The sequence below is a fragment of the Sapajus apella genome, unplaced genomic scaffold (assembly GCF_009761245.1).
Source record: "Sapajus apella isolate SASKATOON/1434 unplaced genomic scaffold, GSC_monkey_1.0 scaffold112, whole genome shotgun sequence".
NCBI lineage: Eukaryota > Metazoa > Chordata > Mammalia > Primates > Cebidae > Sapajus > Sapajus apella.
In genome coordinates, this window is record NW_022437052.1 from 3,619,640 (window position 1) to 3,646,653 (window position 27,014).

Consider the following 27,014-nt stretch of genomic DNA (forward strand, 5'->3'; position numbering starts at 1 on the left):
CCCTGGGGGTTAGGGAGGGGAGTGAGGGATGTTCTTCTAACCGAATGGCCTGGGCCACCTGGAGCCCTTCTGGTCCACTGCCTCCCAAGCCAGCACATCTCATCAGTTGCGCACTTAAAACTGTTAGAAAGTTACTCCTTTGACTAAGTTGGAAATGCTCTCTGTGGTCTTGTGGATCTGCCTCCAGTTCCCCAGGACATTTAGTTTTTGGAGGCTTTGTGAAGAGGCTGGGGGTTTGTCAGCCCCACTTGGAAGCGAACATGATGGTTCCCCACCCTGGTCCCAGCTTTTCCTGTGGGCAGCTGGCCTGAGAGTCAAGCCACTCCCCAGGTCATGGCACGGGGCGGGCAGGACACTTTACTGCCTGGCAGGGGGCAGAGCCTTCCCCAGGACCCTGAGTGTCTGTCCTGAGCGGGGACTAGAAGTTGACCTCTCGACCCCAGGCAAGCCCACCCAGCCCCTCCCCTCACACCCTGCCCCACCTGTACTGAGCTTCACCTTTTGCCTCCAGCCTAAATGACTGGAAGAGTCTATTAGGGAGGGCCTCTCTGTCACTCTAAAGAACAGGAACAGGACGTTCCTGCCCCGGGGCACGGAGGTCTGCAAGTAGGACCCTGCAGTGGTTGGCCAAGCTCAGGCCACATGAGCTGGGACTGGCAGGCAGCTCCTGGCTGCCTCAGATCTGGGGTGTGGACCCTTTGCTGGCCACCTGGAGCCTGGCGTGTCTTTGCACACTCTGTTCTTGTCCCCTCCCCCCAGGGCGTGCCCCCTCCAAGGGTGTGCCTGGGACCTTAGGTGGTCTTACCTGTGAGTCATACCTTCTTCTTGGCCAGGGGCTGTGGACAGCAGGATGTTCACCCTGTGGTGAGTGGCTGGGCCTTTCTCAGGAAGCAGCTTAATTGAGATGTCATCTGCGTAGCTGTGCAGCCATCTCCACAGTCCATCTAGGAACACTTTCATCACCTCTGAGGAGATCGTGCCCCGTAGCCATCCCCTCCCAGTCCCAACCTTCGGCAGTTGCTGCCTGCATTCTGTCTCTAGAACTGTGGCATTGCAGGGAGATGGGATCAGTGGCAAGTGGTCTCTGGTGCCTGGCATCTTTCGCTGAGCATGAGGTTTTCAAGGTTCGTTCACATTGGACCATGAGCTGACACTCCATTTGTTACTGATGAATCATATGGTCTACTGTGCAGATAGACCACATTATCTGTTCATCAGCTGATAGAATATTTGAGTTGCTTCCGTTTGGGGCTGTTACACATAGTGCTTCTCTGAACCTTCATGTACAAGCTCATGTGTGGAAATGCATTTTCGTTTCTCTCGGGTATACACCCATAGGAGGAAGTGCTGGGTCACGTGGTAATTTAATGTTGAGCTTCATGAGGAGCTGCCTGTTCTCCCAGTTTCTCCCCATCCTCCCCAACACGTGCCACTGTCTGCATTTCCATCATGACCATCCCAGGGGCTGCAGGCACTGCTGGGTTATAGGGTCCGTGCAACTCCTGAGATTCACATGCAAGGTGTGAAGTGGGTGTTGCATGGGTTTTGGGTGGAGGGACTGTGGCCCCTGCGTGAGGTTAGGAACATATTTCCCAGTCTAGGCACAGCTATTCGGGATTTGCCTCTAGACACCCAAGAGGGAGCAGTTGTGTCTAGAGGAGCAGCACGCTGCCACATTTCACCGGGTCTGCCTGTGCCAGCCGGAAGTGCCCCCATGCCACCATCTCCTCCTGCAAGGGCTTCCCTGTTTGTTGAGCCTGCATTATTGATGAGCCGCCGTTCTTGTGTATACACACCCAAGAGGCTGTCACCACAGTCAAGGCAGTGAACAGACCCTTTGCCCCCAGATCCCAGGCCCCTGTATAGCCCACCTCACCCCTCCCACTGCAAACCCAATCCCAGGCAGCTACTGATCCTTCTGTGTTTCCTGTCATGTGGATTCATCCACATTTTTAGAATTTCTCTAAGTAGAATCACACAGTATCTAGCCTTTCTTGTCTGGCTTGTCGTAATTATTTTGAGATTTATCCACGTTGCTATGATATCAATGGTTCATTCCTTTAAAATCATATTTCTTTATCCGTCCAGATGTTGATGGGCATTTGGGTGGTTTCCAGCTTGAGGTTATTGCAAATAAAGTTTACAGTGAATGTTCACATGCAAACTTTGCATGACATTTATGTCCTTTTCTCTTGGCTGAATCGGAGTGGAACTGCTTGATTGTATGGTCAGTGTATGTTTAACTTTTCAAGTTGCCAAGCTGTTTTCCAAAGTGGTTGCACCATTTTTCATTCCTATCAGCAGTATAGGAGACATCTACTTTCTCCACACTGTCACCAGTACTTGACATGATGAGTCTTTTTAATTTCAGTCATTCTAAGTGGAGACTAATGGCATCTCATTGCAGTTTTAATTTGCATTTTCCTAATGACTAGTGACATTGAGCATCTGTTCCTGTGCCTACCTGCTGTGCTTCAGTGAAGTGCCTGTTCACATCTTTTGCTAATTATTTATTGGGTTATATGATTTCTTAATGAGATTTGAGATTTATTCATATACTCCAGATGCAAATCCTTTATTAAATATATACATTGCCAGTGTTCTTTCCTCATGTATGACATGTCTTTTCATTCTCTTAACAATGTCTTTTGAAGAGCAGACATTTTTAATTCTGATTAAGTCTAACTTACCAGTCTTTTCTTTTATTGAGTGTGCTTTTGGTGTTGTATCTAAAAAATCTTTACCTAACCCAAGGTCACAAAGACTGCCTTCATTTTTTCTGCTAGTAGTTTTCTGGTTTTAAATTTACATTTATGTTCATGATCCATTTTGAGTTTTTTTTTTTTTTTGTATATGGCACAAGGTCTGGATTGACTATTTATTTATTTATTTTGCATATGAAAGTCCAGTTACTACAGCATCAAGATTACCCTTCTTCACTGAATGGCCGCCTGCATCTTTGTCAAAAGTTCATTGTCCACATATGTGTGAGCCTATGACAACTGCCTTTTATCTTCTATATTAATACCATGTTGTTTTCATTACTGTTTTGAAGTCGAAACAGTAATGTGTTAGCCTTCCAATTTTGTTCTTTTTCAAAGTTGTTTTGAATATTCTAGGTTCTTTGCATTTCCATATGAATTATGGACTCAGCTTTTTTATTTCTACCAAGAACAACAACAACAACAACAACAACAACAAAAACAACGCACAAAAAAAAAAAAAAAGCCTGCTAGGATTTTGATTGGAATTACGCTGACTCTATAGATCATTTTGGGAAGAATTGACATCTCAACAATATGGAAACTTCTGTCTATGAACAATTTCTCTCAGCAGTGTGTTCTCATTTTCAGTGTGCAGGTGTCAGAGGCATTTGAACCAGAGTGACTCCATCTTGAGTAGGGACTGGGTAAAATAAGGCTAAGACCTACCGGGCTGCATTCCCAGGAGATTAGGTGTTCTTAGTCACAAGGTGAGATAGGAGGTCAGTAAAAGATGCAAATCACAAAGACTTTGCTGATAAAACAGGTTGCAGTAAAGAAGCTGGCCCAAAACCCACCAAAACCAAGACAGCCATGAAAGTGACCTCTTGTCATCCTCACTGCTCATTATACTGTAATTGTAATGCACTGGCATATGAAAAGACACTCCCACCAGTGCCATGACATTTTACAAATGCCATGGCAACGTCAGGAAGTTACCCTATATGATCTAAAAGGGGGAAGAACACTCAGTTCTGGGAATTGCCTACCCCTTTCCTGGAAAACTCATCAATGATCCACCCCTTGATTAGCATATAATCAAGAAATAACTATAAGTCTTAGTTGAGCAACCCCCGTCCCTGCTCTGCCTAAGGAGTAGCCATTCTTCTGTTTCTTTACTTTCCTAATAAACTTGCTTTCACTTCACTGTATGAACTTGCCTTGAATTCTTCTTGTGCAAGATCTAAGAACCCTCTCTTGGGGTCTGGGTTGAGACCCTTCCCAATAACATAGGTATTTCACACCTTTTTCAGATTTATGCCAAGCATTTTAGGTTTTGACATTACTGTAAAAGGGTTTTTTCATGTTTAATTTCTGTTGCTACTATATAAAAACAATTCATTTGCATATTGGTCTTTTTATTTTGCAACTTGGCTAAACTCATGTTAGTGCTAGTAGCTGAGTACACTTGCACTTCCACTTATTCACACTGGATGCTTGTGAAGTTTCTTGTTCTTGTGTTATTTCACTAGCTAGAACCTCTAGGATGATGTTGAATACAAGCTGTGAGAGTGAACATTCTCGTCCTATTTCAGATCTGAGGGAGAAGCATCCAATCTTTAGCCATTAAGTGTGGTATTCTCTGTACGTTGTTCATAGATACCCTTTCTCAGACTGAGGAAGTTCTCTTCTAATCCTAGTTTGCTGAGAATTTTTTTTTTTTTTTTTTTTTTGGAATGCCAGTTGGGTTTGATCGGATGTTGAGTTGATCATATGCTTTTCCTTTTGTACTTTGTTAATACGTGGAATTACTTTGATTTTCTAGGGTTAAACCAACCTTATATTCTTAGGATAAACCCCACTTAGTCATAAAACATTATCTTTTTTGTATGTTATTGGATGTGAATTGCTAACCATTTTGTTTTGAATTTTTGCATAAATATTCCTTAGCGTTGTTCCATAATTTTGAGGGGCATATTATAATGTCTTCTGATTTGTGTATCATAGTAACGCTAGTCTCACAGAGTGAGTTGGAAAGCATTCCTCCTCTTCAGTTTTCTTAAACAGTTCATATAGAATTCTTGATCAAAATAAACTGAAAAAAAGAGTTGATGTAGAATTGGTATTATTTGTTTTTTAAATGGTTGATCCAATTCATCAGTAAACCCATTGAACCTTAAGGTTTTCTTCATGAGAAGGTTTTAACTACACATCAGTGTCTTCTGATAGACATAGCATTATTCACATTATCCTTTTCTTTGCCGGTAAGCTTTCATAGTTTGTGTCTTCAGAAATTTGTCCATTTTATCTGTTTTCAAAGGTCTTGGCATCAAGCTGTTCATCATTTCTCTTACTGTCCTTTTAACATCTGTAGGATCTGTAGTGCTATCACCCCTCTTGTTCTTGATTTAGTAATTTGTCTCTTCTCTTTTATTCCAGGTCAGTCTCGCTAGAAATAGCTTTTGGTTTTATTATTTCTACTGCCTTTTTGTTTTATTTCACCAATTGTTGCTTTCATCTTTATTTTCTTTATTCTGCTTAATTTGCCCTTCTTATTTTAGATCCTTAAGGTCGGAGCTAAAGTCTCTGATTTGAGACCTGTATTCTTTTCTAATGTGGACATTCAGTGCTAGTTTCCACTCTAGTGGCATCTCACAAATTCTGATATTTTGTTTTTATCTTCATTCAGTTCAGATTACTGATCTCCCTTTTGATTTCTTCTTTGACCTATGGGTTATTTAGAAGTGTGTTAGTTTCCACATATTTTGAAAATCTCCCAATGCCATTCTGTTATTAATTTCTTATTTAATTTTATTGTAATCAGAGAACATTCTCAGAACAGTCTGACTCCTTTTACTTTTTTTTTTTTTTTTTTTTTTTTTGAGACAGAGTCTTGTTCTGTCACCTAGGCTGAAATGTAGTGGCATGATCTTGGCTCACTGCAACCTCTGCCTTCTGGGTTCAAGTGATTCTCCTTCCTCCTGCATCAGCCTCCCAAGTAGCTGGGATTACAGGTACATGCCACCACGCCTGGCTAATTTTTGTATTTTTAGTAGAAATGGGGCTTCACCAGGCCAGGCTGGTCTCAAACTCCTGACCAGGTGATTCACCTACCTCAGCCTCTTAAACTGCTAGTATTACAGGTGCGAGCCACTGAGTCTGGTCACATTTCTTGAAATTTGTTTTAAGGTTCATCCAGAATGCTGTTTGTCTTGGTAAATGTTGTATGTGTACTTGAAATCTATGTGTATGCTGTTTCCTGCTGGAATGTGCTATTGATGTCAAGTAGGTGACATTTTTAATAAAGTTTTCAAAGCTTCTATGTCCTTGCCAATTTTCTGTCTTCCTGTTCTATCAATTATTGATAGAAGAATATCAACATCTCTGTCTGGAATTAGATTTCTCTGTTCTTTCTTGCATTCCAATCAGTTTTTGTTTCATATATAGATGGACCCTTTTTATCATTATGAAATGACCTGTATTGCTAGTAATATTCTTCTTTGCTCTGAAATCTACTTTTTCTGATACAGAGTTGCACTGTCAATGAGCAACCTTGGAGATATCACGGATTTGGTGCCAGACCACTGTGAATAAGCCAATATCATGGTAAAGCGAGTCCCATGAATTTTGTTTCCCAGTGCATATAAAAGTTATGTTTATCCTATACTGTAATCTATCAAGTGTACAATAGCTTTATGTCTTTTAAAAATGTACATGTCCTGATTTAAAAATACTTTATTGCTAAAAAATGTTCATGATCACCTGAGCCTTTAGCGAGTCATCATCTCTTTACTGGTGGAGGGTCTTGCTTTCATGGTGATGGCTGCCAACTGATCAGAGTGGTGGTTGCTGAAGGTAGGGTGGTTGCGACAGTTTCTTAAAAATAGCAACAGGCTAGGCATGGTGGCTCACACCTATAATCCCAGCACTTTGGGAGGCCAAGGCAAGTGGATCACTTGAGGCCAGGAGTTGGAGATGAGCCTGGCCAACATGGTGAAACCCTGTCTCTACTAAAAATACAAAAGTTAGCCAGGCATGGTGGCACATACCTATAATCCCAGCTACTTGGGAGGCTGAGGCACAAGAATCGCTTGAACTTGGGAGGTGGAGGTTGCAGTGAACCGAGATTGTGCCACTGTACAACAGCAATAAATTTGGCCACATTGATTGATTCTTCTTTTCATGAAAGATTTCTCTGTAGCATGCAATGCTAATACCATTTTACCTACAGTATTGAACTTCTTTCAGTCTTGGAGCCAATTCTCTCAAACCCTCAAACTGCTTTATCAACTAAGTTTATGTGCTTTGCTGTCATTTTTCAACAATGTCACAGCATTTTTACTAGGAGCAGATTCCATCTCAAGAAACCACTTTGTTCATTCATAAGAAGCAGCTCCTCATCCATTCAAGTTTGATCATGAGATTGCAGCAAGGACAGTCACATCTTCAGGCTCTGTTTCTAATTCTAGTTGTCTTGGTATTTTCACCACATCTGTACATCTTTATCCACTGACATTTTCTTGAACTCCACCAGGTCGTCTGTGAGGGTTGGAACCAACTTCTGCAAACTCCTGTTAATGTTGATACTTTAACCTCCACCCAGAAATCACTAATGTTCTTAATGGGATTTAGAATGACAACTCCTTTCCAGAAGGTTTGCAGTTGACTTTGCCTAAATTCACTAGAGTAATCACTACCTATGACAACTATAGCCTTACAAAATGTATTTCTTAAAGAGTAACACTTGAAAGTCAACTGCTCCTTGATCCACGGACTGCAGAATAGATGCTGTGTTAGCAGTCATAGAAACAAAGTTAAGGGCCGGGCGCGGTGGCTCAAGCCTGTAATCCCAGCACTTTGGGAGGCCGAGGCGGGTGGATCACGAGGTCAAGAGATCGAGACCATCCTGGTCAACATGGTGGAACCCCGTCTCTACTAAAAATACAAAAAATTATCTGGGCATGGTGGTGCGTGCCTGTAATCCCAGCTACTCAGGAGGCTGAGGCAGGAGAATTGCCTGAACCCAGGAGGCGAAGGTTGCGGTGAGCCGAGATCGCGCCATTGCACTCTAGCCTGGGTAACAAGAGTGAAACTCCGCCTCAAAAAAAAAATAAAAAATGAAAATAAAATAATAATAAAAAATGAAACAAAGTTAAAAACAAACATCTCCATCAGAGCCCAGAAACTAGTTACAATGTCAATGAGCAATAATATTTTGAAAGAAATTTTGTTTTCTGAGCAGGAGGTCTCAACAGTGGGCTTAAAATATTCAGGGAACCATGCTGGTTTGAACAGATGTGCTGTTATCCAGGCTTTGTTGTTCCACTGATAGAGCACAAAGAAAAGACTTAGCATGATTCTTAAGGGCCCTAAGGGCTCATCTACCATTCTGAAAATCTCCATCTTAGCAGTAAGGCCGTTCTTTCTTATCATTCATGTGTTCATTGGAATAGTCCTTGTAATTTCCTTTATGAACTTCTCCTTTGCAGGCTACCTGTTTTGTGCAAGAGACCTAGCTTTTGGCTTGTCTCGATTTTCAACATGCCTTCCTCACTAAACTTAATTATTTCTAGCTTTTGATTTAAAATGAGAGACGAGTGACTCTTCTTTCACTTGAACACCCAGAGGCCATTGTAGGGTTGTAAACGGGCCTAGTTTCAATATTATTGTGATTGTTGTGTCTCAGGGAATGAGGAGGCCCAAGGACAAGGAGAGAGATGGGAAATGGCTGGTCAGTGGAGTAGTCAGAACACACACACATTTATCAGTTAAGTTTGCTACCTTATGGGCACTGTTTATGGAGCTCCAAAACAAAGACAGTGATGACATTAAAGATCACAGACCACAGACTACCATAACAGATACATTAATAATGAAAAAGTTGGAAATATGAGAATTACCAAATGTGACAGAGACATGAAGTGAATTCATGCTTTTGGAAAAACAGTGCCCTTAGACTTGCCAGACACAGACCTTAAACTTGTAAAAATGCAGTATCTGTGAAGCACAGTAAGGCAGCCTGTGATGGCATGAGGTATGCTCACGTGAACACAGTGCAGCCTTGGCTTCTGTTAGTGGGCTGTATCCACGTTACTTTTAATCTACTGTGTCTTCATATTTAAAATGTGTTTTTTATAAGCAGGATATAGTTGAGTCTTAAATTTATGTAAAATCTGACAATCTCTGCCCTTTTACTGGGGTGTTTAGGCCATTTACATTTAAATTTATTACTACTTTGATTAGATAAGTCTGTCATCTTGTTACTCGTTTTCTGTTTGTCCTGTCCATTCTTTGTTCCTTTTTTTCCTTCTTTTTCTGCCTTTCTTGGATTGATTGAATTTTTTACAAATCTATGTGTCTTCTTTTTTGATTTGTTAACTATATTTTCTATCTTGTTATTTTACAGGTTGTGTTAAGATTTAGCATATAGATCTTTAACTCATCACAGTCATCCTCAAATGACTGTGTGTAGTATGAAAATCTGACAGTCACATACTTCCAGTTTCCAGTTTTGTATGTATTTTATATATACACATGATAAACCCCACAATATTTTGTTTTTATTTCTGTTTAGTCACTTATCTTTTAAAGAGATGTAAATAATAATTTTAAATTTTTTATATGTCTGCACATGCAGCTCCCACCTCCTTACATGGAAGGAATAGAGGTGTTCTTCCTTCTTGTTGTATAGGCCCATGATTGTTTTCATTTTTATTTATTTATTTTTTTTGAGGCAGAGTCTCGTTCTGTTGCCCAGGCTGGCGTGCAATGGCACAATCTTGGCTCACTACAACCTCCACCTCCCACGTTCAAGCAATTCTCCTGCCTCAACCTCCCGAGGAGCTGAAATTACAGGGATGTGCCACCATGCTCGGCTAATTTTTGTATTTTTGGTAAAAACAGTTTCACCATATTGGCCAGGCTGGTCTCAAACTCCTGACCTCAGGTGATTCGTCCACCTCTGCCTCCTAAAGTGCTGGGATTACAGGCAGGAGCCACCATGTCCGGCCTGTTATGTAAGCCCATGTTTGCATCCTCATTTTCCTTCCATCTGAAGGGCTTCGTTTAACATTCTTGCAGTGTGAGTCAGCTGCTTCGGGATATTTTAAGCTCTTGCACACCTGAAGAAGTCTTTATTTGTGGGGAAATATTTCCACTGGGTGAACAATTCTGGGCTGACTGCTTTTTGTCTTTCTCTACTTCATAGAGGTGATCTCACTGTCTTCTTAATTCCAGTATTTCCTCCAGGAAGTCTGCTGTCATCCCAATCTTTGTTCCTCTGTAGGTAAATTGTCTTTTCTTCCTCTGACTGCTTTTAAGATTTCATCTGTACTATTGGTTTTGAGCAGTTTGATTATGATGTACTTTGATGTCGTTTTTCCCCTTTTTTTGGTGGTTGGGGTTCTTTGAACTTCTCAGATCTCTCAGTTTACACTTTTCCACACATTTCAGAAAATTGGGGCCATTAGTTTTTCAAGACTCTTTCCTGTCCCCACCATGTCAGTGATCTGTCCTTGAATAACATTGCTGCAGAACTCAATGGCTTGTGGCTTCCAAGGTCAGCAATCCAAGTGTGGCTGAGCTGGCTCTCTGCTTAGGGACCTCACCAGCCTCAGCCCTCTTGGCTCTGCTGGGGAAGGACCTACGTCCAGGCACACCGACATAGCTGTGAGAAGGATTCTGTTCCTCATCAGTAGTTGGGCCGCTGGGCTTGGTTCCTTTGGCAGCTCCTCGCCACGTGGGCAACTCACACATGGCAGCCAGCACATCAGAGCTCTGAGAACCAGGGTGGGAGCCGCAGAAGTCATGGCCGTTGTGACGCAGTCTCAGAGGGAACAGCCAGCATTTGCACCACACTGTCTGTCAGCTGGAAGTCATGCTGAGGACTGGCGCTGATGTGGGTGACACCTGCAGGTTGGGACCGTCAAGAGCCATTTCAGAAGTGCCTCCGGGACTCCCGCTCCATGTGTCAGGCCACGTGATGTTGTCCCACAGCCCACGCCCAGTGTGCTGCCTTCTGTCTATTTATCTTTTAGTTTTTATGCGCTTTTCTTTTTCTCCTCTGTTTCGTCTTGGACGGTCTCTGTGGCTGCATCGGCAAGTTCACTGAGCTTGTTTCCACAATGTCCAGTCTGCCGTGGATCCGCACCCCGCACTTCTCGTCTCCCACCCTGTTGTCTTCATCCTTAGAAGGTCAATTTGGCTCTTCCTTGTCCCTTTTATATCTCTCAACTTTGTGTGCATGTGGAGCAAAGTTACAGTGACTTAGTGTGACCTGCCGCTTCTGACATCAGCTCATCTCCAGGTTGGTTTCACTCGGCCGATTTTCTTTGTTGGGTGCTGCATGGGTGTGTGCGTGCGTGCCTGTGGGTGCATCTGTGCTCCTATAAACTCCCTGGGCTCGCCCCGTCTCTCAGGGCCTGCCACTCTGCATGACTGAAAACTGTTTCGCATCTTATGCCTCATATTCTGGCTGTTTCAGATGGCTGTTTCTGTCCTTGTGGCTCTATCTTGGCTCTAAGCTGCCGGCAGCCCTCTGAGGTGGGAAAATAGGCAGTTTGTCTCCATTTTACATTCAGGAAACTTCAGCTCAGAGAAACAAACTGATGGGCCTAGGGTCCCACAGCAGATGAGAGGGGCAGCCGCACAGATAAGCCACAACAGTTAAGAGGGGCAGGCCCTCCCCCTCCCCCTCCGCCCCCTCCCCCTCCCCTTCCCCCTCCCCACCCTGCATCCTCAGCATCTTATTGCCCTAAAATGTCAGCCCCAGCAGCATGGGCCTCATCTGGGCAGGAGGTGAGAAGGTGCAGAGGCCATTGCCCTGCCATCCCCTCCCCTCCTCATTGGGCTCCAGTGAGGAAGGGGTGGTGCTGTCCAGCCCCGGAGGGGAGGACTCCACACCCAGGTGGGGCTCAGGAAGGAATCGGCCCTACCCGCAGGGCTCAGGGAGCCACTGGGCAGTGGTTGTGCGACAGCTCTTCCCTCCTCAACCTGCATGCCTGAGCTGAGCACCCGTCCTGCCTGCCTCCGGTGTCCGTCTTCTTCCCTTAATGTTTGCTGCGCTCTGCACTCTTGCTGACCTCAGGGCCTCCCTGTCTTTCAACCCATACTCAGCCCCCTCTCCCTCCTCCTCCATCCCTGCCACCTCCTCTAACTCACCCCTATGGCCTCCACGCCCTTCCACGGCCCTTGCAGCCGCCTCCCCCCCGCCATGGTGGGTGCCACTCACCAGCAGGGGCTGCTCAGGCCGCCCCACCCCGAGCCCGTGTCCCCACTCCCTCCGCTCCCCTCCGGCTGTGGCTGCAGGAGCAGCTGTGTGTGATTCTAAAGTAGAGCGCCTGTGTGCGAGGGGAGCTGTATAAATAGAATAATAATAATAATAATTGTTGGTTTGGGATTTTTCTACGACTGCTGGGGTGCCTGGCCTTGCCCCCCCCACCAGTCACTCTTGAGGGAAAGGTCACCCTTTCTGGGAAGATAAACCCCAATAATGCTGGTATAATTAGCACAGGCAGTATTTAGATGCTTTCCTCGGTACAATTAGGCAGGGATAATTGGCTGAGCTATTTTTCCCGTGCCGGACACACTTTTTGCCAGCTTCCGTTCTTTGGAACTTCATGCCGGGACATTTGTTCTCGGCATTCTGTCCAAGCTGTCCTGACCCAGTTGCCGCCAGGCCTTCAGCACGGTGCTAGTGCAGCAGCATCTGCGAGGCTTCCTTTCGGCCTGGGTGCGTCACCTCCCCCGAGGGACACTGGAAAGAGATGGGAGCTGAGGGCCACGAACACAGCAGGGTGTTCTGGGGTCGAACCTGGACCTCCGGACCAAGAGCTCTGAGGAGCTGAGCTGGGCTGGGCAGGGGGCTGGGGGCCTGCACAGGGTGGGGCTGGGCCAGCCAGCCATGGGCATCCAGAGGCCCTGGAGCCCGAAGTAAGGGAAGGAGTCAGGCATGGGCCAGGGATGAGTCCTGTGGCCAGCTTGGGGGAGGAATCCCTCGGCCAGGGTAACAGACCAGAGGCGGGAAGCTTGCTCTCTCCACCTCAGAGTGCAGGCAGGCCAGGCAGTGACTGTCAGGACTCCAGGGTGGCTGCTGCTCCCGGGCTGCCTTCGGGCTGTGGGTGTGCAGCAGGTACGCTGGCCGAACAGCACCTGAGACTCCTGCGCAGAGCCTGGCTGGGAACTGTGATGCGCCCAGGAGTTCTCGGCATCCCAGGCTGGTGGCACCAGCCGCTTTCACACTGTACCTGACACTTCCAACACGATCTTGCCATTATCACACCCAACCTCTGGGATAAAGATCTTGGCTGCAGAGGTTGTGAAGCCAAAGCAGCAGCCAAGCTGGGACCGTGCTGGCCTCCAGCCGCCAGAAGCACCTGCTGGGATAAGGGCACACATTACCCAGGTTTATCACCTCTAGACACCGTGGGCCAAGGCCTTCAGCCCCTGGCACTTCTTAGGGGAGGTAAGGCAGTCCTGGGACAGGACAGCCCGAGGGCCTGACTGTGGAGCCTCAGGCAGAGCGGTGTGCACGATGAGACAGCCCAGCACTGTTTACAGGTGCTCTCATGGGTGCCACAAAGACCCGTGGACAGAGAAAGCTGTGACCCACCTGGAATTCGTCCAAGCTCAACCTGCCGTGCCCTGGCCACTGGATGCTGAGGGGTGTGGGCCTGTGTCTCTGATATCCCAGCAGCCCTGTGACAGGTGGCCTCCAGTGGGCTCTGCTGTGCTACCCTGCCAGCGCCACCTACCCCTGCCAGCTGAGTGGGTTTGTGCTGTGACCCACGCCCAGCATCTGTGGCACCACCAGCCAATATGCCAGCCATGACGCCAGCATGGCACCCCAGGCGCAGGACATCTGGGGCAGGTGGGCAGGCAGCACCGGCCTCAGTAGTCCACAGAGGGGCCCTCCCACAGAGTGTCTGGGAGATGCTGCAGGCGGACGGGCAGGCAGGGGTCTGGGCAAGATGCCCGAGGGTTGCAGGCCAGGTGGTAAGGATTGGTGCTTGCCTGTGTCCGTAATGGGGAACCCGTGTGCTCACTGGCCTGTCTCAAAGCTGTTCCACTCTTGGAGCTATAATTTAGATATGCTTTTTATCCAAATTGCAAATATGCAGCATGTAAAAAAAAATCTGGAAAATGCAGAGAACCATGAGTCACTTTCCATCCCAACTCTTCGAGCTAACTGCCGTTAACATTTTGATGGTCTTCTGAGGGTCCTTTTGCACTGTGTGAACGTGGGTGTGTGAGAGTGTGTGTGGTGCCTCGTGAACTTGCAGGGTTTTCTCACCACAGAAGTTCAAGGCTGACTCTCAGCAGATGCAGCTGAGCCTTCTCCCCAGCTTGTCCTGCGTGTTCATGAAAGTGCCTGGGATGCGTCAGATTCCCAACTTGAGAAGCCCAGATAAGTCTTTTGAAGTTGAAAACACTTTGATTTCCTTACAGTCTCAAGACAAAAAATCTCCCCTTCGCTGGCTTTCAGCGTGGGTGTCTTCCACAACCGAGGTTCATAGGGGCCTGTGGCTGCCCTGGCAGAGGCCGGCCCGGCACATCCATCTCCTCTCCTGCGGGTCCTGGTCAGGGAGCCTCTAGGGGAAGCCGGGGGGCTCCGGGGCCTGGCAGACAACCAGTCCCCCTGCAGCAAGGTGGGGACAAGGGCGGGAGCAGCTCACTCCCCAATGGCGCCAGGGCATGGGGCAGCTGCCATCCTCATGGCCTGGGCTAACATGGGCACAGGGTTTCCCTATCCCACTGTGCTTGGCATCTCCCCTGAGCCCGCTGATTTTATGCACCTGACTTTGCCACGCCCAGTTTGCATACTGGGCTCAGAGAGGTGTGTCAGTGTGCCCAGGATCCCACAGCTTCCCAGTAGCCAAGCTGAGGTTAGAAGCTAGGTCTGGTGGGCATCAAAGTCCCCGATGCTGGCAGTTCTGCCACCAGGCCTGCACAAGCAGGTAGAGGAAGAGGGGAGGCGTTGAGGCTGGCAGTGCTTGCAGGATGGAGCCGTTTATCTGGAAGGTCTGTCATGGGCAGGAGGTGGCCGCAGGCTGACTGCCCATAGCTTTCCTGCAGTGTCTAGGGCCGGGAGAGGGAGCAGTCCTGGCTCAGGACCCAGCTGCAAGACGCCCCATCCTCATGCACCTTGCTTCCCTCTCCCTCCCCTGACAAATGGGCCCCCACCATAACTTCCTCTGAGGGCTCCTGTACTCTCCCTGCACACAGCCCAGCTCAGGAGCAGGGCCTGCAGTATGCCAAAGAAGGGAGGATTGGGCTTGAGGGGAGCAGGCACTGGAGCTGTGTCCAGTTAGGCATGCGGCCCTTGCAGATCAGAGCAGGGAATATTCATGCCTCCTCCCAGGCCAGCAGCTGCAGCTTCTCATCTGAAACAAGGGGGTGCTTCTCCCAGGAAGGCCTGTGGGAACAGCGAGCAGGGGTATGTCTGAGAACTTCTGGGTTCTCTGTCCTCACGGTGGCCCCGATACCACAGCCGCAGCCTCTGTGTCCAGGCCACTCTCCAGCCCACTGAGGTCTGTCCTGGGAAAAGAGAGAAACAAGATAGATGTGGGCCTTGCCCTATGGGCCAGGGCATGGGCCAGAATCTCACTTGGGGTAAAGATGCTGCAGTCTCCCCTCCAGGTTCTGTGCACTGGCCTCTCCACGTGCTGGGGTCCCTGGGGGCCGTGGCATTCTAGGAGAGATGGACAGGGAGATGCTGGTGCCCAGTGGGGTAGCTTGTCCTTTTATCTGCTCCATAGACTCTTTTACTGTGTAATTTCCTAAAATTTTGGTGAGGCCCGTTTATCCATCTTAATTTTATACTATGGATTGTGCTTTGGTGTTGAGTCTGACAGCTCTGCCTCATCCAGATCCTGAAGATTTCTTTTTTAAAATAATTCTAAGTTTTATATGTGAGTTCATGATACAGTTTGAGTTAAATTTTATATGAGTTTGGGTCAAAAAATAATTTTTTTATCTAAGCGTGTCCAGCTGCTCCAGCACCAGCTGTAGCAAAGACAGGCCTGTCCTTCCACTGAAGTGCCTTTGTGACTTCTCTGTGTCAATTGATAGGATCGTATCATGTTTACTCTTCAGCCTGTTGATACAGCTGATTACATTGATTGATTTTCAAATACCAAACTAGCCTTACAAACCTAAACTGAGTCCCTCCTGGTCATGGTATAATATTCTTTGTTAGAAAGTGGCCTGGGCATGTCTGTGTGGGTCTCTTTCCAGTTCCCCTGTCCTGTTCCCATTCTCCACATCTCCCCACTGCCCCAGGTCGGTGCGACGTAGGAGCCACATAACCCTGTGCTGCAGCTGCTCAGTTCTCAACATCAGGACGGGCAGTTCCTCCACTCTCTTCTTTTTCAAAATTGCTTTCCATATACATTTTAGAAGAATCTTGTGTATCTCTACCAAAAAAAAAATCATGCTGGCCAGCCATGGTGGCTTATGCCTGTAATCCCAGCACTGTGGGAAACCAAGGCAGGAGGGTCGCTTGAGCTCAGGAGTTTGAGACCAGCCTGGGCCACATAGGGACACCCCATCTCTACAAAAAAATGTAGCTGTGAGTGTGCACCTGTAGTTCTAACTACTTGAGGCGTTGAGGCAGGAGGATTGCTTGAGCCTGGGAGATTGAGGCTGCAGTGAGCCGAGACCACGCCACTGCACTCCAGACGGGGTGACAGAATAAGACCCTGTTTCAAAAAAAAAAAAAAAAAATATATACACACACAAACACATATATATACACGCACGCATGCACAAGTTTAAACAGCAATTACATTAAAACCGAAGATCAATTGTAGAAAAATGGATACATTTACTATGTTGTAAGACCCTGTTTCAAATATATATCTATGCCTGAGGTTTAGATAGCAAGTATGGTAAAACCAAAGATCAATTATAGAAAAATGGATACATTTACTATCTTGAGTATTCTAATCCATAAACATTGTGTCTATTTATACAAAGTTCGTTTGATTCCTTTCCTCAGTATTTGGTAACTTTCTGCAGACACTGTACAAGTTTTTGTTAAGATTTATACCCAAGTATTTAAGATCTCCTGTAAATCGTATTCTAATTTGCTTTTCACTTGTTTGCAATTGTTTTATAGAAATATAGTTGATTTTTGAATGTTAATCTTATTTCCTGCACCCTTCCTGAACTCTCTCAGTGTTCCAGGAGTTTTCTGCAGATTCCTGAGGATTTTCTATATGGGCCATCATGTCATGTGCAAGTAGGGACAGTTTGTTCTTTTCCAGTCCCTGTGCTTTTTCTTCCCTTTTCTTACCTTCATGCGCTGGTGTGAGGAGTGCGTGTGCTGGGTTGAGGATGAAGAGGGAAAGGCAGCTCCCCACGGACCGTACGAGGGAAGGCAGTCAAAGTCTTCCATGAAGGAGCATAAGCCGAGGTTTCTTCGTGGTGCTTTTTCCCAAGTCGGAGGACTTCCCTTGACTCCTGCTTTGTGAGAGTTCCTGTCATGAGTGCAGATTAAATTTTGTCAAATGCTTTCTCTGTATCAGTAGGATCATATAATTTATTATTCTTTAGCCTGTTGATAGTGTGGACAACACTGATTGATTTTCAAATCTTGAACTAGCCTTATACACCTAAACTGAATCCCACTGGGTCAGGGTATGATACTCTCTTTGGTATATTGCCGGATTCCATTTGCCAGTATTTGTTGAGTATTTTTGCATCTAAGTTCATGAGAGAGACTAATATTTATTTTTCTGTGTGTATATGCACCATCCTTGTTGGTTTCAGTACAAGGTTAATAGTGGAAAACTGTTTTCCTGTCTTTTGTTAGCTGAAAGGGATTATGTAAAATTGGTATAAATTCATATTTAATGTTCAGTAAAACTTTCTAGTGAAACCATCTGGGACTGGAGATTTTGAGTAGCATTTTAATTACAACAAACTCAATTTATTTCATTGTTGTAGGACTACTGAGGCTGTCTATTTTATCTTGACATGTTTTGTAGTTGTGTGGTTTTCAAGGAATTCGTCCAGATCTTTATGATCATAAAGTTTTGTGGGGTTTTTTTGTTGTTGTTATTTTAATAGCTTCAGGATCTATTATGTTATTTCCATTTCAATTTTGATTTTGGTCATTTCACTCTTTTTAATCTTTCTCAGTTTTGCTAGATTTATCCATTTTATTGTTATTGGTCTTTAAAAAAAAAATTTGTGACAGGGTCTCACTCTGTTGCCCAGGCTGGAGTGCAGTGGTGTGATCATAGCTCACTGCAGCCTCAAACTCCTAGGCCCAAGTGATCCGAATAGGTGGGACTACAGGTGCATGCCACCACAGCTGGCTAATTACAGAGATGGGGTCTCACTATGTTGTCCAGGCTGCTCTCAAACTCCAGGGCTCAAGCGATCCTCCCACCTTAGCCTCCCAAAGTGCTAAGATTACAGGCATGAGCCCCTGTTCCTGCCCAGCCATTTGCTATGTTGTAAAGAACCAGTTTTGGGTTTTAATAACTGTCTTTTGTTTTCTGCTTCATTCCTACTTTTTATTGTCTCCCGCTTTGGGCTTGCTTTGCTCTTCTGTTTCTTGAAGTAGGAATTTAGAGAATTGATCTGACATCTTTTTCCTTTTCTGATACAGGCACTGAATGCTATCAGTTTCCCTCTAAGCACTACCTCGAGTGCATCCATAATTTTATTATGTTATATTCTTGTTTCCATTCTGTTCTCTTTATTTCCTTCGAGGCATCCCATTTGACTTGTGGATTATTTAGAAGTGTGCTGTTTAATTTCCAGGCACTTACACAGTTTTCCTGTGTCTTTCTCTGACTGACCTCTGGTTTTTATGTCCACTGGTGTGACCTTCTGTTTCGAGCACGTCTACGTACTATGGGCTCAGCTGTCATTTCCCTGCTCCAGCCCTGTAGGTGGCCACCTCCTCACGTCACCCCAGCGCCATCGTCACAGATGAGCAATATTCACATAACTTCTCAGTCTCTCAAAGGAGCATCGTTTCATCATTTTACTGCATTATTTCAGCTTTGCTTGTTTGAGCCAGGATTCGGGGCTCCCTTCATTGCACAGGGTTCCATCTCTAGATTCCTCCTCTTGAATTTCCCTGTTCATGGAGTTTCTCTTGGACCCTTAGCAGCAGGGGTCTTGCTCTGACAGGAATCTCTCACACTCCCTTCTTTGCCTCTGAGCCCCACCACATCCTATAGTTAGTGGTATGTGGAGCGAGGTGCTGTCTGCTCTCCCAGGGTCTCGTCAGCCCCGACCGACTCCTCCTTCCCTCCATGCCTGTTGTCCGTACCTGCTGAGACACCTTGGGGCTCGGGGGTGGTGGGACCACTGCTTAGTAAGCCCCTCAGCCTCAGGCACCGAGTGAGCATGACACAGAGATTTGCTCACTTGGTAGAGCTGGGATAGGAGCCGGGCACGCACCCCCCAGCACACCTGCTCTGCTTCCAGAGGGTCAGGTGAGCCCGAGGCCAGGCCAGCTAGAGTCTGGCTGGAGTGTGGTGGCCATAACAGACACCACGAGTGTCTTCATTAAGGGTGAGTGTCTCAGTCTCCCCCAGGGCACCTGCCAGCCACATGGCCACTGTGTGTGCAGACAAGACAGGTGGCAGCTCGGGCCGGCCAGACAAAAGGGAGAGGAAGCCAGTGCACAGGCAGCCCCATAAATATTTCCAGCCACAGCCAACATGTCTTACTGGCAATTTGCTTTTTAAAAAATTGCACTCTAATTTTAAGTGAACAGCCCCTAATTACAGTGATTTATGAGGTACCTGGGGACTGTGTGATATTTGAACATGGCAGAGCGCTGAGCAGAGATGGATGGGCCCGGCATCACTCATTCAGCAGTTCCTGATAATGCCGGAGCATTGCCAGACAGAGGAGGTCCCCTGCCAGTGTGGACCCGGTATGCTGGGGGAAACAGAGGCAGAGGTGGGCTGCAGGGCAGGGGGACTTGTCTGCTGGGGCTGCCTTCATGTGGGGTTTGAGCTGAGAGAGTAGCACTGGTCACTGCTGCCTTCCCCATCCACCCCCACCCCAACCAGGAGGGCAGCACTGTATCTTAGAGCTTCATTCTTCCAAAACCGGCTGAGGCCAACAGAGAGGAGGTGCTGTAGGAGCCATGGGTGGGCACCCAGCCTACCATTGAGAGCAGGTGTCTTGCTGGTGGGGTGTACCTGTTTCAAATAAAGGATGATCAGCGCTCACATTTATAATCCTAACCTTGTAGGAAGCTGAGGTGGGAGGTTCCCATCAGGCCAGGAGTTTGAGACCAGCCTCGGCCACATCGCTGGACACTCTCTCTAGAAAAATTTACAAATAAGCCAGGTGTGATGGTGCATGCACTGCTCAGGAGGCTGAGGTGGGAGGATCACTTGAGCTCCAGAGTCTGAGGCTGCAGTGAGCCGTGATCGTGCCACTGCACTCCTGCCTGGGTGACAGAGCAAGACATGTCTCTTAAAAAAAAAATATTTTTAGGAAAGCAAGCCCAGGCTCCCAAAGGCCTACCAGCATCTGAGGGCTGGGGCAGGCGAGTGCCTGGACAACAGCTGTCCTTCCATCCAGCCGGAGACTGTGCCACAGTGCCCCTGACCCCGCCGGGTTGCCAGCCCTGGGTTGTGAGGAGGGGCGGAGGGCCAGCCAAGGAGTCTTCTTCCCACACTGCCTCCCAGCCCTGCCTAGCAGCTGCAGGAGAATCACCCCCTCTGACATTTAGGGGGAGAAATTCAGAATCAAGCACAGAAGGCAGAAATGAAAGGATTTTCTTAGTAAAAGGTCAGAGTGGTTTCTCTTGTTTTTGTTTAAAAATGCTTTGTGTTGAACTATGACAAGGCCGAATGTATTAAGGCAGCAGGAACAGGGGGAGGGCGGGGGGTCGGCTTCCCGAGAAACGGAGGAGGTGCAGGAACAGGCCGGGCAGCAGGGGCTCCTGGGCAGCACGTGATCCACAGGTGGAGGGGGCACAGCAGGTACGACACCATCAGGGCCGGGCCCAGCTCAGGCACACTCCAGCGGACAGGGCAGCTGCCAGGACCAAGCTGGGTGCAGCCGGGCTGCCCTGGGGCTCCTGGGGAGGGTTCCCACTGGGCTGCCAGGTGGAGGGAGCACTTTACTAAACAGTTGCCTGGGCTCTGATGCACACACCATGTGGCCCACCGTCAAGCTTGCGTAGGGGCCAGTCCACATTCAGTGCACAGCCATCACCACACTCCACCTGTAGGGCCTGCCCCCCAGGACATCCCCTAGGCAGAGTTGTGCTGACAGGTCTGTGTGTCTGGCTGGGCATGTTTTCAGGGTTCTCCTGTGTGGCAGCGTGTCTCAGGGTTCCTGCCCCCTCCCTCCTTGGCTGTGCGAGGTGGGATTGATGAGTAAACCCTGTTTTGTCTTTCCCTCCGGCCCTTGTTCTGCTTTCCATCTGTTAGGGAAGGGATGATCTTGCCGCGGCTGTCTGTGTCTAGGTCTGTGTGTGGACGTTGCTCAGACCCCCTGACCGGGCACACGGACTCTGCGTTCAGCTCTGAGGAGCTGCCAGTGTTTGGCATGGAGGGTCTGACCCCTCACCCCAGCAGCTTACACTGCCTGTTTGTTCTCAGTGGCCATCAGTGCAAGGCCGTCTCCGTCTCACTTGGGTGTGGATCACATTTCCCTGGTGCCCAGCGTCTTGGCACGAGCTTGTTGGCCATGTGCAGGTGTTCTCTGGAGAGATATTCATTCCAGGCCCTTGTTTAATTGGGCCCTTTTCTGTTGATGGTTGAGTTGTGGACATATTCTGGGTACAGGACTTTCCAGGTACATGGTTTGAGAGGGAGCTTTGTGATGGGGCTGGATTTGTGTCCTGCCTGATCTGGGGCTGTGTGGGACACCTTCCATCCTTGTGGACGGTTGGGGCCTGGGTGCCCTCCCAGGCAACTCCCTGACTAGCCGGGTGGGAACAGGTGTGGCAGGTGCCTGGGCAGATTTGGGCATTAGTGAGAAGTCAGTCAGAGCTGTCTGGAGACGGGGTGCCCTGGCCTGGGAAGTAGAGGGCTCCCATATTTGGGAGTGTGTGTGTCCCCTCCCACCTGCAGCCTCCCTGCTGTGGTCTCCAGGTCAGTGTGTGTTTGGCGGTTGCTGGGGAGGGAGAAAGATGGCCGAGTCCCTGCTCAGAAGGGCCTTTGAGCCCCCGCTGGCTCCAGGCCTCTGTCCACTCCCCATAGCCCAGGGCTATGGGCTCCAACCTGCCATGTGGCCTGAAGCCCCTGGGCCCTGCCCTGCTGGAGCTTGCAGTGCTGTCATGGAGCTCCTGGTCACCAGGCCAGCTCTCTCCCCCTTGCACATTCTCCAGTTTCAGGAGGAGGCCACGAAGGGACTCCTGTGCTGCAGAATCCACAGAGCTGGGCCTCCCACCAGGTCCCCAGCACCCCCTGCACACGTGAGGAATGGGGAGCCCTAGGCAGTCCGGAAGACATTGCAGGAGTTGCCTGGGCGTGGGGTCCTCCAGCCTCAGTGGAGAGTGGTACTGGGGCCAGCCATAGGCATGGGTGCAGGTGCTGGAAACTCCCAGGCAGAGGAGGAAGGCGCAAGGTGGCAGCAGTGCCTGGGACTCCCAGCTGCCTGTGTAGATGACAGAGACCTGCCCTGGGTTAATTCAGTCCCTTTAGGTGACCTGGAATAAGGCCTGGCAGGACTGGGGACACATCTATCCCTGTCAGGTCCTCAGGCTGAGGGAAGCACCTCCTGAGCCCCCGTGGCTGGAGGGGCTGTGTAGGGAGGGAGGGGAGAGAGCTGCCAGGCTGACCGCTGTCCTGTCTCTTGCCCACCCTGCAGGCCACCGGCCCCTCGGGCTCCAAGATGCAGCTGCTGGAGACGGAGTTCTCTCGCACAGTGGGAGAGCTCATCGAGGTGCACCTGCGGCGCCAGGACAGCATCCCTGCCTTCCTCAGCTCTCTCACCCTCGAGCTCTTCAGCCGCCAGACCATGGCCTAGCCCAAAGCCTCAGGGGCGCAGCCAGAGCCGCTCTGCTCGGCCTGACCTGCAGGTCCCCTGCCCTGCAGGCACAGATGATGGGGTGTAGTCCTGCCTCTCCAGCCCAGCAGGCCAGCAGCAAGACTGACAGACATGCTGGGACTTGTCGGACATCCTGCTGGGCAGCCACACCCTCCCCACATGCAAACCCCAACATCCCAGAGGCTGGTGGGCGGTGTCAGCCACCAGCCCTGGCTCCTCGCTTTGTAAAATAAAGTCTTCTCCCCAGACACTCCCACTTGCCCTGTGTATCTTTGGCCCAGCCCTAGCAAAGTGGGAGGGAGGAGTGCAAGGAGCTCCGCCAGCAGCCTGCTGCCTGCCATCTGCCGCCCTGCCGCCGCTCGGGTGGGTCAAGCATCTCTGCTCAGGAGTACGCAGCCAGAACGCAGGTGGCGGCCGGGACCCAGAATGGCTGGGGTGACCCCCACCCCACAGGCTGAGGCCCCTTCGCATGGCAGCTTCCAGCTCTGCCTCTAGGCCAGCCCCGGCTCTGGCCTTTCCTTGGCTGATGGAACCGGGATGGAGGCTCTGGGGCTGTCCTCACAGATAAGGGTGTGTTGAAGGGGGACTCTCCCCTCTGTGCCCATGGCTCCATGGCCAAGGGAGGGCCTGGACCTGGCTAGCAGCACTGAAGCCAGGGGCTTGGGGCTCAGAGGGAGCAGCCAGCGAGTGTGGGGTGGCCCCACCCCACGGGGCAGATGGAGCACCCGGCCGTTGAGGCTGGAGATCAAGTCCCTTCTCCCACCACCTTGCCCCCCCCTGCTCAGTGGCCCCAGCCTTCTCCAACCATGGAGAAAATGAGCTGAAAATTCCAGTGCAGGTGCCACTATCTGAACCCAGCAGAAGGGAGCCAAGCAGCCAGAGGAACAGCCTCGCCCCAGAGCCGTGCTCCAGACGGAGGGAGACCCATGGTAGGGGCGGGGGCAGGGGAGATAGGACCAGGGACATGAACCCTGACTCCTGCCTGCACGCTGTGGGCCGGGGCTGCTGCCTCCACCCAGACTCCTCAAGGGCAGGGCAGCTCCGGCCCTACCACCCCTGCCTCGCCCCACTTTCCACTCCCAGCACCCACACCAGCATTAAACACCCTACCAGGCTCCACAAACCCTTCTCCAGGAAACCCCTTTTCCCCCAGGGCTTGAAGTTGGGGGGCCCATCCTGAGTGACCCATGGGGAGAGGTGGGTATACCCCCGGTCTGAAACAGGAAGCCCCTGATACCTTCTGTGTGTCCTCCCCGAACCTCTTATGTCACTTTTCAGCATTGGCTTCGGTTCCTGGGCTCAAGGGATTTGACGGAGGGGTCCTTGGAGCCCCGTGGGGGCTCCATGAGGCTTTGTGCAGGACACAGCCTGGGCAGACGAGAAGTGAGACATCCCCACGTCAAGTGAAGACTGCTCTGCATACTCAGCCCCTGGACACACGTGTGCCTCAGACAGACACACAGCCCTACCAGAAGCTGGGCAGCCACTGGCTCTCACACTAAAACCCAAGTCCCAGACCGCTCAGCCCCATCACAGCCCTGGGGCTGCTGCTGCCCCACGTGTCTGCTGAGCACACCGGGACCCACACAGGAAGTGGCTCCCATAGCCACAGATAATCAGAACAGAGACCCTGGTCTGACCTTGGAGCAATCCTCTGCCAACACCCCCCACGCCAATCCCAGGGTCCTAAAGCCCCAGCCCCCACCACCCCACTTTCCCCATCACCATTCCTGCCAAGCCACGGCCTGAGAGCCAAGATTGCTCCATCACCCTTTCACTGCCAGCAGCCCCGGTGACAGCCCCACACGCACTCAGGGCTCCAGCTTCCAGGACCAAGCCCTGCTCAGCTGGCCCTTCAGGACCAGGGAGCCAGCACCACCCTGGCTGTGAACGCAGAGGGGCAGGGGTCGGTTCTTGCTGAGGCAATTTAGGAGACAGGGTCCAACTGGGCCCTGAAGGCAGATGGGACCCCAACAGGTGGGAAGTGGGCATGGAGCAGGCCCAGAGGCCAGAGGTCAGGGACTGCCCTGGGGGAGGGAAGAGGGCCCTGAAGCCAGAGGGCCCAGAACTCAGGCAGGACAGACGCCCAAGGCCTCTGCCCCAGCAGCAAGGGGAGCAGTCCGTGGTGGGCAGCAGCCAGGTCCAGGGCCAGGCAGGAGCCCCCCGCCGTAAGTGCTGGTCTTGATTGCAAGGTCAGAGCTAAACTCCAGCCAGCCAAGGTGGGAATGGGATTTATTGGGAGGATTTGGGGTAGAGGCTGAGGAAACGGGATGGTGTTGGGGGGAGGCACAGCCTCAGCAGGCACTGGCACTGACTCCCCAGGTGGACACGCACCCCACAGCTCCGGGACCCCTTGGCCACTGGCTCTGCCATCACTGATGCATAACCTGGTGGCTAGGGAGCTACAGTCACAGCCTGCACCCACACCAGAAAAACCGAACCGGGGGTCTCAGCCACAGACCCCTTGGGCCGCAGGACTCCAACCCCCGTCCCTGAGCCCTTGTGTCACATTCTCAAGACCTAGGGCTGCTAAACCTTTGGGTTGCTGCAGCCTGGACCGCCACCCACGCCTGCATTCCACCCCCAGCCTCTGGCATCGTGATGGGCTTTGCAGCTAAAGGGTCACAAGCCCCGCCCCTGCCCCGTTCCCGGGTGCAACCTCATGTCCACATCTGGACCTGGGGCTCCTTTCTGCCTTGGTCTCCCCTTCCCCCTCCACAGCCAGGGCTCTCCAAAGCACCTTCCTTTGGGGGAGCCTGGAGCTGGCCCCTCCCCTGCCGGCTCCCTGGGAGGGTCTACACCAGGCTGGGCCCCAGAGCCAGCACTGAGATGCACAGATCTGGGCGGCTCTGCTCTGATCCGTGTGATTTTTCCTTTCCCAGGAAGAGGCATAGGCGGGGCCAGAGCAGCCCTCCCACCCCCCAAGGGACATGTCTGGGTGAGCCAGGGAGAGCAGAGGTCCTGATAACATGTCTCCCTTGCGGGCTGATTTAATAACCCTTTCCCTCGAGTTTGTCAAATCCTCTTCAAGTGCCTGCCAGGTGGAATGGGAAAGAAACAGCGAATGAGGATCCCAGGAGGCGCCGCCAGGCCTCGGTCCCCGTCTAGCCCTGGCCACTGGGCCAGAGAAAGTTCTGGTTCTGGCAGATTTCCCACTTCCCCCAGCTCCTTAGTGGGCACCGACACTAAATGGTTCTTAAGCTGCTAATGACTAATTTTAAGGGATTAGTGCCGCAGCAATAAACTGTAATTGCCAGGATGTAACAGGATTTGGTGGGCCCCAGGGCTTTTTCCAGCTTCCTGGCAGGCCGGGGAGGACAGTGCCACCTGCCGGAGCCTCCGAGGGACCAACCTCCCTCCCTCCCTCCCAGCTCAGCCACCTCCCACCTGTGCACAGGGAGCCAGTGCAACACCTGTGCAGGGTTAGTCCGGCTCTTTCCTTCCTGCAGATGCCTTGTACAAATTCTGGAGGTGAGAAGTCCCTGGGTTTTCTGCAGCTTCTGCAGCCCCTGCAGCCCCTCACTCCTCAGAGTGGGGTCCCTGGAAGCACCTGAGAAAGGCAAGTCCTCAGGTCCCACCTGGAGCGACTGTCAGAATCCACCTTTAACAAGTCTCTTGGGCAGCTCGAACACGCACAGGCTCTCATCAGCTTGAAACTTGCCAGTTGACAATGCTCATCCCCATCCCATAATGATCCTGCAAGTCTGGTCTTGTCAGGAAAGGAAATCTTGGTGCAGAAAGACAGAGGCTGGCCCACAAATACCTCATGCAAGTCGTGTTGGGTGCAGACTCAAAGCCTGCCCTCCGACTACAGATTCGGCTGCCCCTCCAGGCCCTAGCATGTGAGTCAAACTTTGCCCATTTCTCTCCTGCTAAAACATCTCCAGGGCACGGTGGCAGGTGCCTATAATCCCAGCCACTTGGGAGGCTGAGACAGGAGAATTGCTTGAACTCAGGAGGCAGAGGATGCAGTGAGCCAAGATCACGCCACTGCACTCCAGCCTGGGTGACAGAGTGAGAGTCCATCCAAAAAAAAAAAAAAAAAGTCTCCAGGACTCAGGGGTAGGCAAGGACTGGAACCTTCATCCAGAGACAGCATTGGAGAGAAACTCAGAGGTCCAGGGCTCAGAACCTAGGGCCATACATACAGGAGTATGTGTGCAGGTGTGTACACGCAGAGGTGTGGGCATACATCACTGCCACACCTGTACACACCACCTGTGTGCCCATGTACATACAGGCATGTGCACGTGCGTACATCCATGTATGGTTTGTGTGTGCATATGAAAATGTATGTACAGGTGATGTGTGTGCATGCATGACTGGATGCGT

At 50.1% G+C, this 27,014-nt stretch overlaps 1 protein-coding gene and 1 long non-coding RNA gene across 9 annotated transcripts in view; one reads left to right on the top strand and one right to left on the bottom strand.

Moving 5' to 3' along the window:
- Nucleotides 1–22,932, top strand: part of MAD1L1 (mitotic arrest deficient 1 like 1) — a 501,873-nt gene extending 478,941 nt beyond the window's left edge. For all 8 annotated transcript variants that reach the window (XM_032259845.1, XM_032259846.1, XM_032259847.1 and 5 more), the window contains one exon: nucleotides 22,503–22,932. In XM_032259845.1, coding sequence (XP_032115736.1) covers nucleotides 22,503–22,661 — 159 coding nt within the window. In that variant the 3' untranslated portion in view covers nucleotides 22,662–22,932. The remainder of the gene's footprint in view (nucleotides 1–22,502) is intronic.
- On the bottom strand, nucleotides 3,730–25,374 carry LOC116537605. Its single transcript, XR_004263216.1, has 3 exons — nucleotides 25,361–25,374; nucleotides 23,698–23,702; nucleotides 3,730–3,966 (listed from the first exon to the last, which is right to left on the bottom strand). It is a non-coding gene; the product is annotated as an uncharacterized LOC116537605 (long non-coding RNA).
- Nucleotides 25,375–27,014: the final 1,640 nt, after the last annotated feature.